The sequence below is a fragment of the Lissotriton vulgaris genome, chromosome 7, assembly GCF_964263255.1.
Source record: "Lissotriton vulgaris chromosome 7, aLisVul1.2, whole genome shotgun sequence".
Taxonomy (NCBI): domain Eukaryota; kingdom Metazoa; phylum Chordata; class Amphibia; order Caudata; family Salamandridae; genus Lissotriton; species Lissotriton vulgaris.
In genome coordinates this window covers 233,828,783-233,842,901 of record NC_141695.1, presented here as the reverse complement: position 1 = coordinate 233,842,901, position 14,119 = coordinate 233,828,783, and the positions used below count along the sequence as shown (strand labels likewise).

The 14,119-nt window shown below is 49.4% G+C and overlaps 1 protein-coding gene across 1 annotated transcript in view; it reads right to left on the bottom strand.

Moving 5' to 3' along the window:
• The window catches only part of LOC147701272 (IgGFc-binding protein-like), a 901,303-nt gene that overhangs the window by 643,646 nt on the left and 243,538 nt on the right, over nt 1-14,119 (bottom strand). Inside the window, exon 20 of the mRNA XM_086929332.1 lies at nt 4,149-4,975. Coding sequence (XP_086785458.1) covers nt 4,149-4,975 — 827 coding nt within the window. The remainder of the gene's footprint in view (nt 1-4,148; nt 4,976-14,119) is intronic.

Sequence of the window (14,119 nt, the reverse complement as noted above, 5' to 3'; positions counted from 1 at the left end):
CTTGGGGTGGGGGAAGAAGGGGTGTCATGCTCGGATAAATGGGACTCTTTCTGGAAAACCGAACATCCTGGCACCGGTTTTGGTAGCGCCAGAGCGAGAGTCAGAACAATACACCTTGCATCCCTCTGCAGCCTCTATAGTTGCTGTTTAGTCATTTACTGAGTTTTTCAATTCAAATGATGCACAAACACATTTAGATGCATAATAAACATTGCTTCTTGTGCTGCACAAACAATCGGCAGCGTTTGTGACTTTGTGCTAGTTAACCGACTCATGCCATCGTTCCTATTAAGGCAGCCAGCAACCTCACAAGAATCAAACTTATTTCGAATATTTTAAATCAGTTTCATCACTGACAGAACGTTTTATAGATACCACACGATATGATGGACATAGTGCTACAATCAATTTCATCGACATGAGGCACAATCCATAGTAGTTGCATCGGTACACCTCGTCCCACAACCCTCACCACCCAAATGATACACAGACAAGTATGTTGGGAATAAGAAGTTGCAGGTTTATTTGTGATACAAATAACAGAGCGGGTTAACTTACAGGCGACCCCCCTATACCCCGCAACCCCTTGTTGCAGGGCGCCTGAAGTTGAGCCAATGACGTGGACACAATGGCCCTAGCCAGGTGTCGATCCTGGGCGGCACCAGCCTCCCACCGGTGGACCAATCGTCCACCTGCCCCACCCTCCAGACAAGGGAGAGTCAACTCACACCTTGCCCATCCAGGCGGGGCGTTATTAGCAAACCCCCGGTTGCTCAGGCTTACAACCGCCCTAAGGACTAACGGGGTGCCGTTGAACCAAGTCCCCAAGAAGGGCCCCTCGGCTTCTATATGACTCAGCGCTGTGCATTTTGCACTGGGGCTTCAGGTCCTGTTCCGGCGCCTGTCCTGCATGGGGGGGTCTCCATGTAACTCCTCCTGCAACCTAGAAAACATAAATACATCATTAATATTCCCCCCTCCCCACTTCCCCCCTTTCAGCGGGTGAGCGGTAGGGAGGGGAGCTGAAATTGCGGGCCTCGCGTCCGGTGTCGTGGGGGGGTGAGGAAGAGGGCCTAAGGGGCTAATGAGCCTGAGGCTGGCGAGGAGCAGCCTACACGAACGCAGTGATAGAGGGGGCAGCATCAAAGAGGGCGCCAGGAGGGAGGAGCTCCCCTATAACCATCCCAGGAAAGGGGGTGGCCTATCCTAGCATGACCCCGCCCCCCCTCCCTCCCATGGGCTGGCCTCGGTTCCCTGCGCCCTACTACGGGGTTTGCCCTCCTATGGGGGTCCCCTGCAGGGACCTCGGGCCTCCCTCATAGTAGTTGCATCGGTACACCTCGTCCCACAACCCTCACCACCCAAATGATACACAGACAAGTATGTTGGGAATAAGAAGTTGCAGGTTTATTTGTGATACAAATAACAGAGCGGGTTAACTGACAGGCGACCCCCCTATACCCCGCAACCCCTTGTTGCAGGGCGCCTGAAGTTGAGCCAATGACGCGGACACAATGGCCCTAGCCAGGTGTCGATCCTGGGAGGCACCAGCCTCCCACCGGTGGACCTATCGTCCACCAGCCCCACCCTCCAGACAAGGGAGAGTCAACTCACACCTTGCCCATCCAGGCGGGGCGTTATTAGCAAACCCCCGGTTGCTCAGGCTTACAACCGCCCTAAGGACTAACGGGGTGCCGTTGAACCAAGTCCCCAAGAAGGGCCCCTCGGCTTCTATATGACTCAGCGCTGTGCATTTTGCACTGGGGCTTCAGGTCCTGTTTCTGCGCCTGTCCTGCATGGGGGGGGTCGCCTTGCACTTTATCCACAGCCCTGGGCGTGGCACCCACTTTGCCCAGATCCCCCACTACCTAGCCTTAGTCCTCCCTTATCTACATCCGGCTGTTTCTAGCGCCTCCCCCAAGTCTAATAAGAAGATCGCCATGCCCACTTTGGACAAATGTACTCCATCAGATTCCCAGCAACCAATGGATTTGGCGTGCAGCAATCCATGCCTGATTAAACCTACCCCTCTTTGTTCGCTGAATTTGCGCATTGCTGCGTTGACTCGCCTGCGAGTGACTTCTAATGCCTCCTGTGATATTTCTCCATGACAGATAGGTCTAGGGGATATTTCTGACCAGTATATGCTGCACTGTCCTAATTCGCCGCTCAAGGTGCTCAAATCCTTCCTCATTGTGTCCAATAAACGCCTCTTGCCTAATGCCACCAGGTCGTTCCCCCCAAGATCTATCACCAGGATGTTTGGCTTCTGCCTGTGTTCCTTCAAAAATCTACGCAGCGTCCCTAACAGTGCTGCCCAGTGCATCCCAGGGAAGCCGAACCATGATATGTTTGTGTTGTTAAAACCATGCTTCCAGGTGGTGGCCTTCACCCATCTCGCCAGTCTCGTGACATAAGAGTGCCTCATCACCCATACCTCTGTCCCTGCAATAAAACACAGTATGTTGAAAATTGTTGTTTATTGACAAACTTAAAGCACTGCAACATTAAACACACACCACTTGGCTGCTAATTATGAACCATAATATCCTACTCTTGTCCCGGTTTACGGGTTACATACATTATTTACACGTCATTAACCACATGTCTGCTCACAGGGCGTATCACGCTCAATGGTCTAACATACCTCCTGTAGCAGTTGGATTCCCAACGACCTACTTTTTTAATTGCTTCGGCTGGGAGGCCCACCCTAAAGGCCGTGGTAGCCACTCCTATCCTGAAGGAATGTGAACTAAACTTGGCACCGTTTGTAGTGTACCCTGCCCAAAATAAGCACCCTTGCATCACATGGTCCACCTGATACTTTGTTACCAGGGAACAGTCAGCGTGGATGAGCAGTAGCCCGTCTGCATGCGGGCAGCGGGACAGGAACGTGGCCAGCAGGGCCACCGGGCTGTAATTGTCGTTACCCAAGCGCTGTAATGTAATGTTCCTACCCTTGCCTGACTGGTCTGTCTTGGAGGTTTGTAAAAAGATCTCGGCTGACTCCGCTGTTGAGCGTACGTCCCTTACCGAGATGGCCCTGGAGCTGACCTCTTTTTTGGACCGAGCCACTAGCTCACCTATCCTAAATGCTCCAAAGAATGCAAGGCTAAACGTCACTGCAAAGAGGGCTGCCTCATAAGCGGAATGTGTAACTGTAGGCAAGGCGTCTATCATGTTCTTTAAAGTGTCATAATCTATGGGGGTCCTCTGATCTGCCACTTTGGGCATAACTCTCGCCCACCCTTTGAGTGCCGCCCTTGTTGGAAATAACGTCGTCGGGTCCTTCTGACCTAACAGGCGCACATGGTGCCCGATAGCCGACAAATGCCCCGCCATCCATGAGTGGCTCTTCCCCTCATCCTTTGCCCAAACCATGAATGCCTGCACTTGTTCCACTAGTCTCGAAGCCTCCCGCTCCCATGGGCCCATGATTCCACAGAATGTCTTTACACAAGTCTGGTATCTCCTCATCGTTCTAGGTGCCAATGACATCTCGCCTAATTCTCTGATGCGCTGCGCCACCGCAGCAGGTGCCAAAGCCGAGCCGGGAAAGGCGTCATCTCTTCCCTCGCTCGTGGCCACGCCTCTCGGAACCGCTGCCAATGGAAACGTGAAAGCGTCAGCAGCCGTGTTTTGAGCCCCTGGGATGTGCTTAGCTTTGCATTCCACATTATTATAAAGACAGACTTTGACCAGCTCTCTGAGTAGACATAACACAAGTGCGCAAGAGGCTGACTGGGTATTGATGGCTTGGACTACAGCCATATTATCTGACCATAGAACCACTCTTTTAAAAGACAGCAAGGCAGGCCAAAGGTGGAAAGCAACAACTATTGGGAACAGTTCTAACACTGTTATGTTGGAGGTGATCTTTTTCTTCCTCCAAGCATTGGGCCACCCCGCCGTGCACCAGTCTTTGTCAAGAATTGCCCCAAATCCATCCCTACCTGACGGGTCAGTAAACAACGTCAGCTCCTGGCTGCTGGTCCATGGTTCCCTCCATATCACTTATCCATTAAAGTGCTCAAGGAAGTCCCCCCACACCTTAAGGTCCTCCTTGACCCCAAAACTCAACCTCACTTGGTGGTGCTTGCGCTTAATCTTTGCCGCTGTCCTGGCCAACCTGCTCGCAAATGCCCTACCTGCTGGAATAACTTTCGTGGCGAAGCTTAGTCTCCCATGCAAGCTTTGAATGTCATCTAATGTCACCTTGTCCTGCCCTAGCACCTGTTTTATCTGTGCTGCTAGCTCAGAGACCTTGTCTGCCGGGAGCCTGGCCTCACCTGTTAACGTGTCAATTTCGATACCTAAGAAAACTAACGCCTGCGCAGGACCCACCGTCTTCCCAGGGGCCAATGGCACTCCAAGATGCTTAGTCATTCTTTGAAATTTCGCCAGCGCCTCTGCACATTCAGCTGTCTCTGCTCTGCCCACAAACATGAAGTCATCCAGATAATGTGTTACGCCCTGTACCCCCTCAACGCCCTGAAGTACCCATTGCAAGAAGGTGCTGAATGCTTCGAAGAATGCGCAGGAGATGGAGCAACCCATGGGCATGCATCTATCGTAGTAATATTCATTGCCCAGCCTGAAGCCCAGTAAGTATTGGCTGAGCGGGTGCACTGGCAGGAGGCGAAAGGCAGACTCGATATCCGCTTTTGCCAGCCAGGCCCCTTTCCCAGGTCTCCGCACGAGGTCCATAGCCACGTCAAATGAACAATACGAGACAGAGCATACCCCTTCCTCCAGATTGTGATTTACTGACTCTCCATCGGGGTAGGACAGGTGGTGAATCAGCCTATAAGTCCCTGGCTCTTTCTTCGGTACTATCCCCAGTGGGGATACCACAAAGTTGTCTAGTGGTGGTTGCGGGAATGGACCAGCCACCCTCCCCAGCTCGAGTTCCTTGCCAACCTTGGCTGTCACTACCTCTGGATTGTCCCTTGCGGATTTCAAATTATCTGCATCCCTGGCAACAGGAACACCTACATACGGTATGACAAAACCTTCAGCAAAACCCCCCAGGAGCAATCTCCCGTCAATTCGGTTTGGGTATTTGTTCAGCAGTGGCACCATTCGCTCTAGGTCTATAGGCGAGGGCCCTTTCACTGCGCCTCGCTCAAGCGGATCTGAAAGCAACTCTTGGGTATTACAGGGGGGGCTTGTCCTGTTAAGGCTCAGGGTGCTGGAGGGGGTGGGGGGGGCAGGAGCAAGGGGGGGAACTTGATCGAGGTAGGGGTGGGGGTGAATTACTTGTTCTGCCAGGACCCACCTCTCCCTCCTTGATAACTACCTTGCTTTTGTCCTTTGTTTGACCTACACGTCCCCACTTGGTGTTGTCCTCCACAATTGTTCTGTCAGGGCCACAGTGTTGTTTTTGTCATTAGACCCCGCCTGTGTTTCTTGCACCTTGCTGTTTGTAGTTACCCCTTGAAGCGCCCTGGACCCCACATAGTCCATCCACAGCTGCACCTCTTTATGATCCCACCATATCTTGGGAGATCTAGACATTTTTTTCCTGAATTCCCTATCGTATTCTAACCAACCTACGCCTCCCCACTTCTTTGCTTCCTTATGGATGAGCCTCCCATACTGCACTAACGCTGGTCCTTGGTCGCTAAACTTTTCCATTATTAGGACAGTATAGCAAAGGCTTCCAACCAGTTGTCAATGCTTTTCTCCGGCCAGGCCTGAAATTTCACTTTCTTTTCATCTTCTTTGAACCCTGCCTTGCGTACGTCTGCCCCTTGTTGACCCAGCATGAGTAAAGAAAAAATGTCTATAAATTCTCTCTTCCATATTAATTCCTTCGCTGCTTGCAAGACCTCCCAGGATAGGCAGGAGCGACCTGATAGTAAAGGGGCGTCGAATTGTACCTCTTCCTCGCCTGGCAGCACTGGAGAAGGGGCTGGCGACGTAGGAGCAGGCACTGCTGAGTTGGAGGGGAGGGGCGCTGGAACAGCAGGGGACGGGGACACCGGGCTCATAGGCTGCGGCGCCGGAGGAGTGGGCAATATCGGAGTAGCAGATGGTACCATGTGCGGTACCGGGAGGGCAGCGGGTAGTGCTGGGCCAGGCCCCGGAGGTGCATTTGCGATGTTGGATAGGTCGGTCCCCTCATGCCCTCCCCCAGCCGCTCCCGATGCGCCAGGAGCAGCAGCTCCGTTTCCCCAAACATTGGATGGTCGTACCCCACCATTGGGCCCAGGCATCACACTTTCTCCCATCTCCCTCATGAATACTTCCAATGTGGACATCATCTTACCCAGATCGCTTCTGGTAGCGTACTCCATTGCTGGTTGCCCGGTAGCAGGCAAGTTTGATGGGCCAGGCAACTCCTGGACCGTTGGCGACAAGTTCGAAGTGTTCGGGACATCATGAACCACCGCTACTGTGGGGTTAACACTGCCCTTCTTTTTAGAGGGCGGCGGAAAGTCTTTGTTCGTGGGCACCTTCACCCTTTTGGATGCTCTAACGTGTCCCGCACTAATTGTGTCCTCCTCATCGACTGCAATAATGTCATTGTTCACACAAGGGTTCGCCGTGTTGCCCTTAATTAGATTAGTAGCCCAAGCTACACCGTTCGTCTCGACTAGCTGTAGGAAGATCGCTGCATGTGCTGCTTGAGCTTCCGAGACCGCCGTCCCTGCTCCTGTACCACCTTGTCTCATTTCTGACATCTTGTTAGGTCTCACTTCCTGCAAGAAAAAACGTTGTGACTACTGATCTAATTCCCTCATGTATCCATATCCTTAATCCACCATTGCATTCCTTGATCCTACCAATACTTACTTCGAAACCCGAACTGGTAGGCGAAGGGGGGGGGAGAGTGGACAGAGACCACCCTATTCCGCGAGTGCGTTGCAGCGACGCCTGTCGAGTGCCGCGGTCCTGTATGAATTGATATAAACATCGTTCTGCCCCCCCAGGCTGCGTTGCCCATACCCCTTCAATGGCCAACCCCCCACCTGAGTTCTTACCTTCCACTTGAGGGGGCATTTTTAAATGAAATCACAATTTACCACCAACTACAAGTTGGTGGTAATTTGCGATTTCTTAACCCAAATTCGCAATTTCTAAAACCCACATACATCGCATTTAAGGAATCGCAAAATTTGCGAATCCTTAAATGCTTAAGCAAAATAAGGAATCGCAAAGTTTTGCGATTCCTTATTTTGCGATTTTTTGATACATTTCAAGAAAATGCAAAAAAGCCTTTTGCGATTCGCGAATTTCAGCCTTTGCGAATCTCAAAAGGCTTGATACATCTACCCCCAAATCACTTTCTTGTCAGAGACTATGCCGGTCCGTGACCGCTGCTACATCGATGATGCACTCTGCAGACTGTTCTTCATCCAGACTCTGCTGGCCCCTCTCGTCCCGGCGGGCCGGCCCCGCTCCCGCTGGCCAGAGTTGGATTGGCATTAAAAATCGGCCGGGGCACACATAAAAAAATCGGCCCACATTTGCATAATGCCTTCCCTCAAATCACTGCTTCAGCGTAATTTTACATAATAGGGGGGGGGGTTAAAAAAAAATATGCACGCATCAGTTTACAGTTTACACTAGTGAAACACACCTGAAAACAAGTGAGTCCACTTCTGCTCAGGCCCCCTGCCCCGCTCAGTATGCCTACATTAATGGGAGGCACAGCGAGAGAAAAGGGGTGACCCCTCTACCTGTTGCTGCAAAGCGGTAGGTAATGAGTGCCCATCTCCCTCCAGAAAGGCCACTCAGACACCCACTGCGCCGCTGGAGGTGTAGTTGAACAACAGAGACACCGCCCAAATCGCCTGAATGCCCCCGTTGCCAAACCGATGCTGCCGCTGGCCAGCCTGACTGAGCCGACTGCACTTAGGGGCTTATTTACATGCCCCTTGCACCACTTTTGCATAATTTTTAACGTTGGAATAGTGACGCAAAAGTGGCGCAAGGGGCTTGTAAATCTGCCCCTTAGTGTTTTGCGCCGCCAGCCGTGATGCGATCGATCATGCTTCTTGCATGGCGGGCGGCCATGAGACTGAGAGAGAGAGAGACTCGAGTCTGGTGGACTGACTCAGATTGAGTCTCCCGCCGCTTCTGCCTACTTCCTTTTCCTCCGACATGTTCGGATTTAATCCCGGCCCCCACAGTGACTGTTAGCAGTAGCATCGACTGCTGAGAGGACAGCCCCCCTCCCCCCTAATTGGCAGCAGAGCGAGTCGACTATTGTAAACCGCGTGCCGCGCCGGTGCCGCAGCTAGAATATTGCCACATTGTCTGAAACAAATACACGGGCATTGTAAAATGCCGCCTGTGCTTCCGGGATTACATATGGGCAGCTGCATTGTGAATTCACTTTCACAGTGCTTAAACACGAGTTTCAGGTTACGGACTGCCTGAAACAGCTCGTGGGTTTTTCTTTTGCTTACTGTATATACCCTCTTTAACAGCAATCGCCCCATGTAGACCCGGCCCTGAGAAATAAGTGCCGGAAAGCACCAGCACAAATTAAGCACTGATTGCTGGATTCAGACCGTTCAATTCCTTGTTTATAACCCCAACTGCAGTAATAAGGAGCACCGGCGGGCCGCAAGATTACCTTGGGGAAGTCGGTGGGTTTACTGATTCCTTTGGGAAGACACGTCTACATAAGCTTCAATTGACGACCCCTTTCCGATGGGCCACTGAATCCTTGCTATCCCCGTGGATGACACTGACCCTAGTCCTGTACATGTGGGCCAGAAGCAATTTTAAACAACTGGCACAGTTCTTTTTTTGAGACTGCCACCTCATCCTGGTGCCTACACGCCCTCTCATGGGTGGAGGAAATAGCCTCCTTTAAAATGTCTGCCCTCTCTAAGATCCTATACATGTTCCAGACCCTTCCACTCTTTCCTCGAAGGGAGAAACTAGTATAGCTGATGGACATATGCAGATCCTTCATTTGGTCCGGGAAACAACCTCGACTCAAGTATCATACCAGCAAACGTCCTCTGAAATATGTCGGGTGGGGATCCCTGATATCCATTTTTTTACTACCTGGTGACTCAGGTTTGGTACATGGTGGAGTGATTCCAATAGGAGATTGACAAACCCTGGTGTTTCATAGACCAGAACAAGACAGTTAGGCCACTCACGAGATCCTCTGGCTTTCTAAAAGCCAGAATTTCCACAATCTCTATATCTCCTCACATATGGCACCACATTCGCATCTTGGGACTCTCCCATTACAAAGGAGCATCCACATTCTTATCCCTCTTAACTCCGATACATGGTAATAGAGAGTATTCCCAAGGCCTGGGGAGATCTAGGTTTCAAACTTGGATCACAAATTACTGTTATCAACCCGGATATCTGTTCCACAAGGGTTCAACCAGATCCTTTGAGGATATCAAACAGACATACCACAAACTGGAGAGTGAGAGGATCTATTATTTACAAATTAGGCCCTGGGTCCTTCATCCTTCGTTTAAATTGGTGATCATAAGACCCCTCACATATCTAGAAAAGTTTCTCCAGGACCTCACGACAACTCGCAATTCCATCTTCTAGATGTATAGCACTCTGCTCACCAACATCCTCCAGAGGCAATTTACAAGAGAGCTTAGGAGGAGGATTTAGGCTCTGCGTTGGATGACAAACAAAAGGAGGTCAACCACACACTAACAACCAATTTCATTAAACATGCACAAGGAAAGGAAGTGCTTTATAAGATCATATACAAATTCCACTACACTCCAGCTCGCCTTCACATGATAGAAACTAGCAGACCTGCGACATTCTGGAGGGGATGTAGAGGGACAGGGACCATTTATCATAATCTGTGTCTACGCTTCGTCTGAGGGACATCCTAGCACTGTGATGGAGGTGAAGGGAAAGCCTCTTATCAAGGACCCAACTTTAATTGTATTGGGCTTACCCCAAAATAACTCATATCCTCTCCGCTCCTCCAAGTGAGGAGGATATCCCACCTCCTCCTGGCAGCGAAGCAGACCATTCTGAGTCCCTGGGGGCAGAACTTGAGCCCAAATATCACAACATGGTCTCTTTAAAGACTATGGCATTTGTTGGAGTACAAGAAGATTGTGCATGACCTCCAAGATGAATTATATAAGTTCAATATAATGCTTGCCACAACAGATTTTGATCGTTGAGCCTACTGTCATGGGACAGATTGTCATAAAGTGAGGAAGCATGATTCCCCTCTTATAATTGTCAATCTGACATTTCTTTTTATTTTACCTCTCAATTGTTATGATGGTGCCGGGACAGTGGGCGGTGGACATAGACGTTGGAAGAGTTTGAATGTTTTTCCTGTTGGAATCTCCTCTTATGTCATGTTGGGCATACCCGTCTTGTTGATGGATGTACCCAAAAAACAATAACAATGACAAGTGGTTGAACCTAGAAAGAAGCATGTGTACGTCTATTTGTGCAGAGAAAGGTTTGCAACAGTAAACTGGGAGATCGCTGAAAGGCATCTAATAGACATGTCAAAAATGACAAATTCAAGAAGGCAGAGCTTATAGGCTGAGGGTAAAGGTGCCTCTCTGCAGCCGTGAGCTGAATGTTGATCCTGCTGTGACAGAATGTTGAAGGGAACAAGCATTGGCAAACCAATAGGTCTCGCCTATGAAAGAGCTGTTGGCTTTTCCAATGGGTTTTAGTCATGTAGTACACCAGCGTGGCTGCCGTTCAGCATGGCTAAAAGTTAATGGCATAGAGGAGTGGGGCATGAAGTATTGTAGAGTGGAATGTCAAAGAGTGGAGTAGAGTGTCATAATGTGTAGTGGAAGAGTTTTATGTATTGGAGTGGTATAGAGTTGGGTCATGTAGAATTGAATATAGCAAAGTGGTGTAGAGTAGATTGGACTGGTGTAGAGTACATTGCCATAGAGTGTCGCAGAGTATGGTGGCATAGAGTGCAGCGTTCTAGATTTCAGTGGCATACAATGCAGCATCATAGAGTGTAGTGGCGGATTAAAGTAGTGCATAGAAGAGTAGGGTGACCAGAATTTTAAAGCCAAAAACCGGGGCATTTCATAAAATAGAAGCAGGACTACAATTTTACTTCATGGGATGAGAGCACTCCTCAGCAGAGAATTACAGAACAGGCAGTAAGAACATACAAACAATGCAATTTAAAACTCAGTAGATTGCCTTTTAATTAAATTGCTTTCTTGAAACAACTGCTAACTATCCCGGCTTTGTTAAACATAAAAATACACCTCCCACCGTTTTCAGTCGACCCTCTCTAAAAATCGTGACATGAGCTAAATTTCTTGAAATTTGCTGGGACAGCTGGATAAAAACCGGGACCATCCTGGCAAAACAGGGACTCCTGGTCACCCGATAGTAGAGCCCAGTGGTGTAGAAGTGTTGCAGAGTAGAGGGGCGTGGAGTGCAGTGCTGTAGACTAGAGTGGCATAGAGTAGAGTGCCATAAAGTGGTGCAGAGTAGAGTGGCAAAGAGTGGAGTGATGCAGAGTGCAGTAATGTAGAGTGCAGTGATGTTGAATGGTGTAGAGCGCATTGGCATAGAGTGCAGTAGTGCAGAGTAGAATTACAGTTCGGGGCGGAGAGTTCAGTAGAGCTCATTGGCATAAAGCAGAGTGACATAGAGTACGTGGTGCAGAGTAGAGTGGAGTGTAGTAGAATGCAGTGGCCTAGAGTGAAGTGGCATACAGTGGAGTGGTGCAAGATAGAGTGCATTGATATAGAGTGGAGTGGCATGGAGTGTAATGCATAGAGTGCAGTAGTGCAGAGTAGATTTGAGCGACATACAGTGGAGTGGTACAAAGTAGCGTGCATTGCCTTAGAGCACTAGCACAGAATGCAGTAGCATAGAGTACAGGGTTGCAGAGAGGCTTAGAGTGAAGTTGTGCAGAGTAGAGTGGAGTGGCCTAGACTGGAGGGCTATAGAGTGCAGTGGCATTGAGTATAGTATACTGGCTTAGAGTAGAGTGATGCAGAGTAGAGAGGTGTAGAGTGCAGTGGCGTAGAGTAGAGTGCTTTGGCGCAGAGTACAGTGGTGTGGAGTTGTGTAAAGTGAAGTGGGGCAGAGTAGAGTGCAGTGGTGTGGATTGGTTCAGGGTAGAGTGGAGTTGCGTAGAGTGAAGTATGCATGGTATGGTAGCACACTGCTATTACAGATAACACATTTTCAATTTAAATGACCATTCCATTTGCATAGATATACAGTTTTACTCATAAAACTATACAGCGCTCAAACAATAAAGTGTGGAAATGGCATCACCTAGTGTATTGATCTGTTTGGATCACATTAAAGTATTTGTTTCCAACACATTTCAGAATTAACAACAAATTTGCTTTATTTGTGCTCTCCTAATTCTGAAATACTCACACATCTCATTTAATGCTGTGTGCTAGAAAAAACCTTTTCCTACACCCAGTATCCAGCAAGATTGTCACATAAATGCTCTTACTTTGAAGCCAGAGAAATAACATTAAACACCAAGCTCCCTCAGAAGACAGAGCCTGACATTTGACATCTGTCTTTAAATGCGCAGTAAATGTGACAAGATAAGAAGATTTACTAGTCTGTTTACAGTAAGGAGTACTCGTGGAAGAATATAAGGTAGTGTGAAAGGGTTGTGCTCCTTAGGAGGGACCAACAGAGCCAATCAGGGACCATTCAGTTACAGAGCAGCTATTAAAAATTATAAAGCAGACATCCAACAAGCTCAGGCCACATTCTACGAACAAAAAATTAACAATGCTGCGAATAAACCCAAGCAGATTTACCGTATAGCCAAAACCCTCCTGCGACTCCCTGAGACTCCTAAAGTCCACAATAACAACCAGAACCATTGCGAGGAAATAGCGGAATTCTTCAATCAAAAAATAGAATTGATCAGCTCCTCCTTCCCCCATCCCACCTCCCCGCCCAGAGACCCTACCAACACTGACCCTATGGTAGCTCCACCCAGTGTTCTCAACAACTTCCTAGCTCCTGACAAAATCAATCTGGAAAAGTACATGAGAATGCTCAAATCTGGATCCCCAACCGACCCAGCCCCTCCTAGGGTTCTCACCCAAATAACCAGCCAGATTTCACCCACCATCCAAGACCTGCTCAATTCCTTACTCGATACTGGCATTGTCCCCCCCCCTATGGAAGAGAGCCATGGTCAAAGCGCTATTAAAGAAACCTACCCTCGACCAATCCAACCCTTCCAACTTCCGACCCATCTCCCTTCTACCCTGGCTCAGTAAAATTCTGGAAAAACATGTCAACTCTATTCTGACAGACTTTCTAGAATCCAACAACATACTGGACCCCACCCAGACCGGTTTTAGGCCCCGCCACGGAACTGAGACTGCCCTGATTGCAGTGACAGAGGAGGCAAGAAGGATCCTGGACGGTGGCGGCTCTACGGCCATCGTCCTACTTGACCTGAGTGCCGCCTTCGACACTGTAAATCACAGCATCCTACTCCATCGCCTTAGTAGGATTGGAGTGTCAGGCATAGCGCTCACCTGGCTGGAATCATTCCTTACAGACAGATCCTTTCAGGTATTCGAAAAGGAGTTCACCTCCTCTAGTAAACCTCTTAACTGTGGAGTGCCTTAGGGCTCCTCCCTGAGTCCTACCCTTTTTAATGTTTACCTTAGCCCCCTAGCTGATGTCGTCCGCCCTTTTGGGGTGAAAATTGTCACCTACGCGGACGACACTCAGCTGGTGGTAGCACTGGACCCCCCTCTCAATTCCAATCACAGCCTACACAATTGCCTGAAAGCGGTTGCGTCCCGGATGTCGGTCTCCTATCTAAAACTTAACGGGGACAAAACAGAGGTAATGCTCCTTGGAAATAACATCTCTAAATCCACCGATACCATCTGGCCCCTCTGTTTAGGTAGCCCCCCCCAACCTAAGGATCAAATTAAGAGCCTTGGGATCTGGCTTGACCACAATCTCACCTTCAACTACCAAGCCACCAAACTAGCCGCTATCTGCTTTGGGCTGATGAGATTGCTCCGCAAGATTCTCCCCCTTCTCCCGTTTCACTCTAGACGAATCATGGTCCAAGGACTAATCCTGTCACGCCTCGACTGCGGTAACGCCCTATACCTAGGCGCCCCACAGTCCACACTGTCCAAACTGCAAGTTA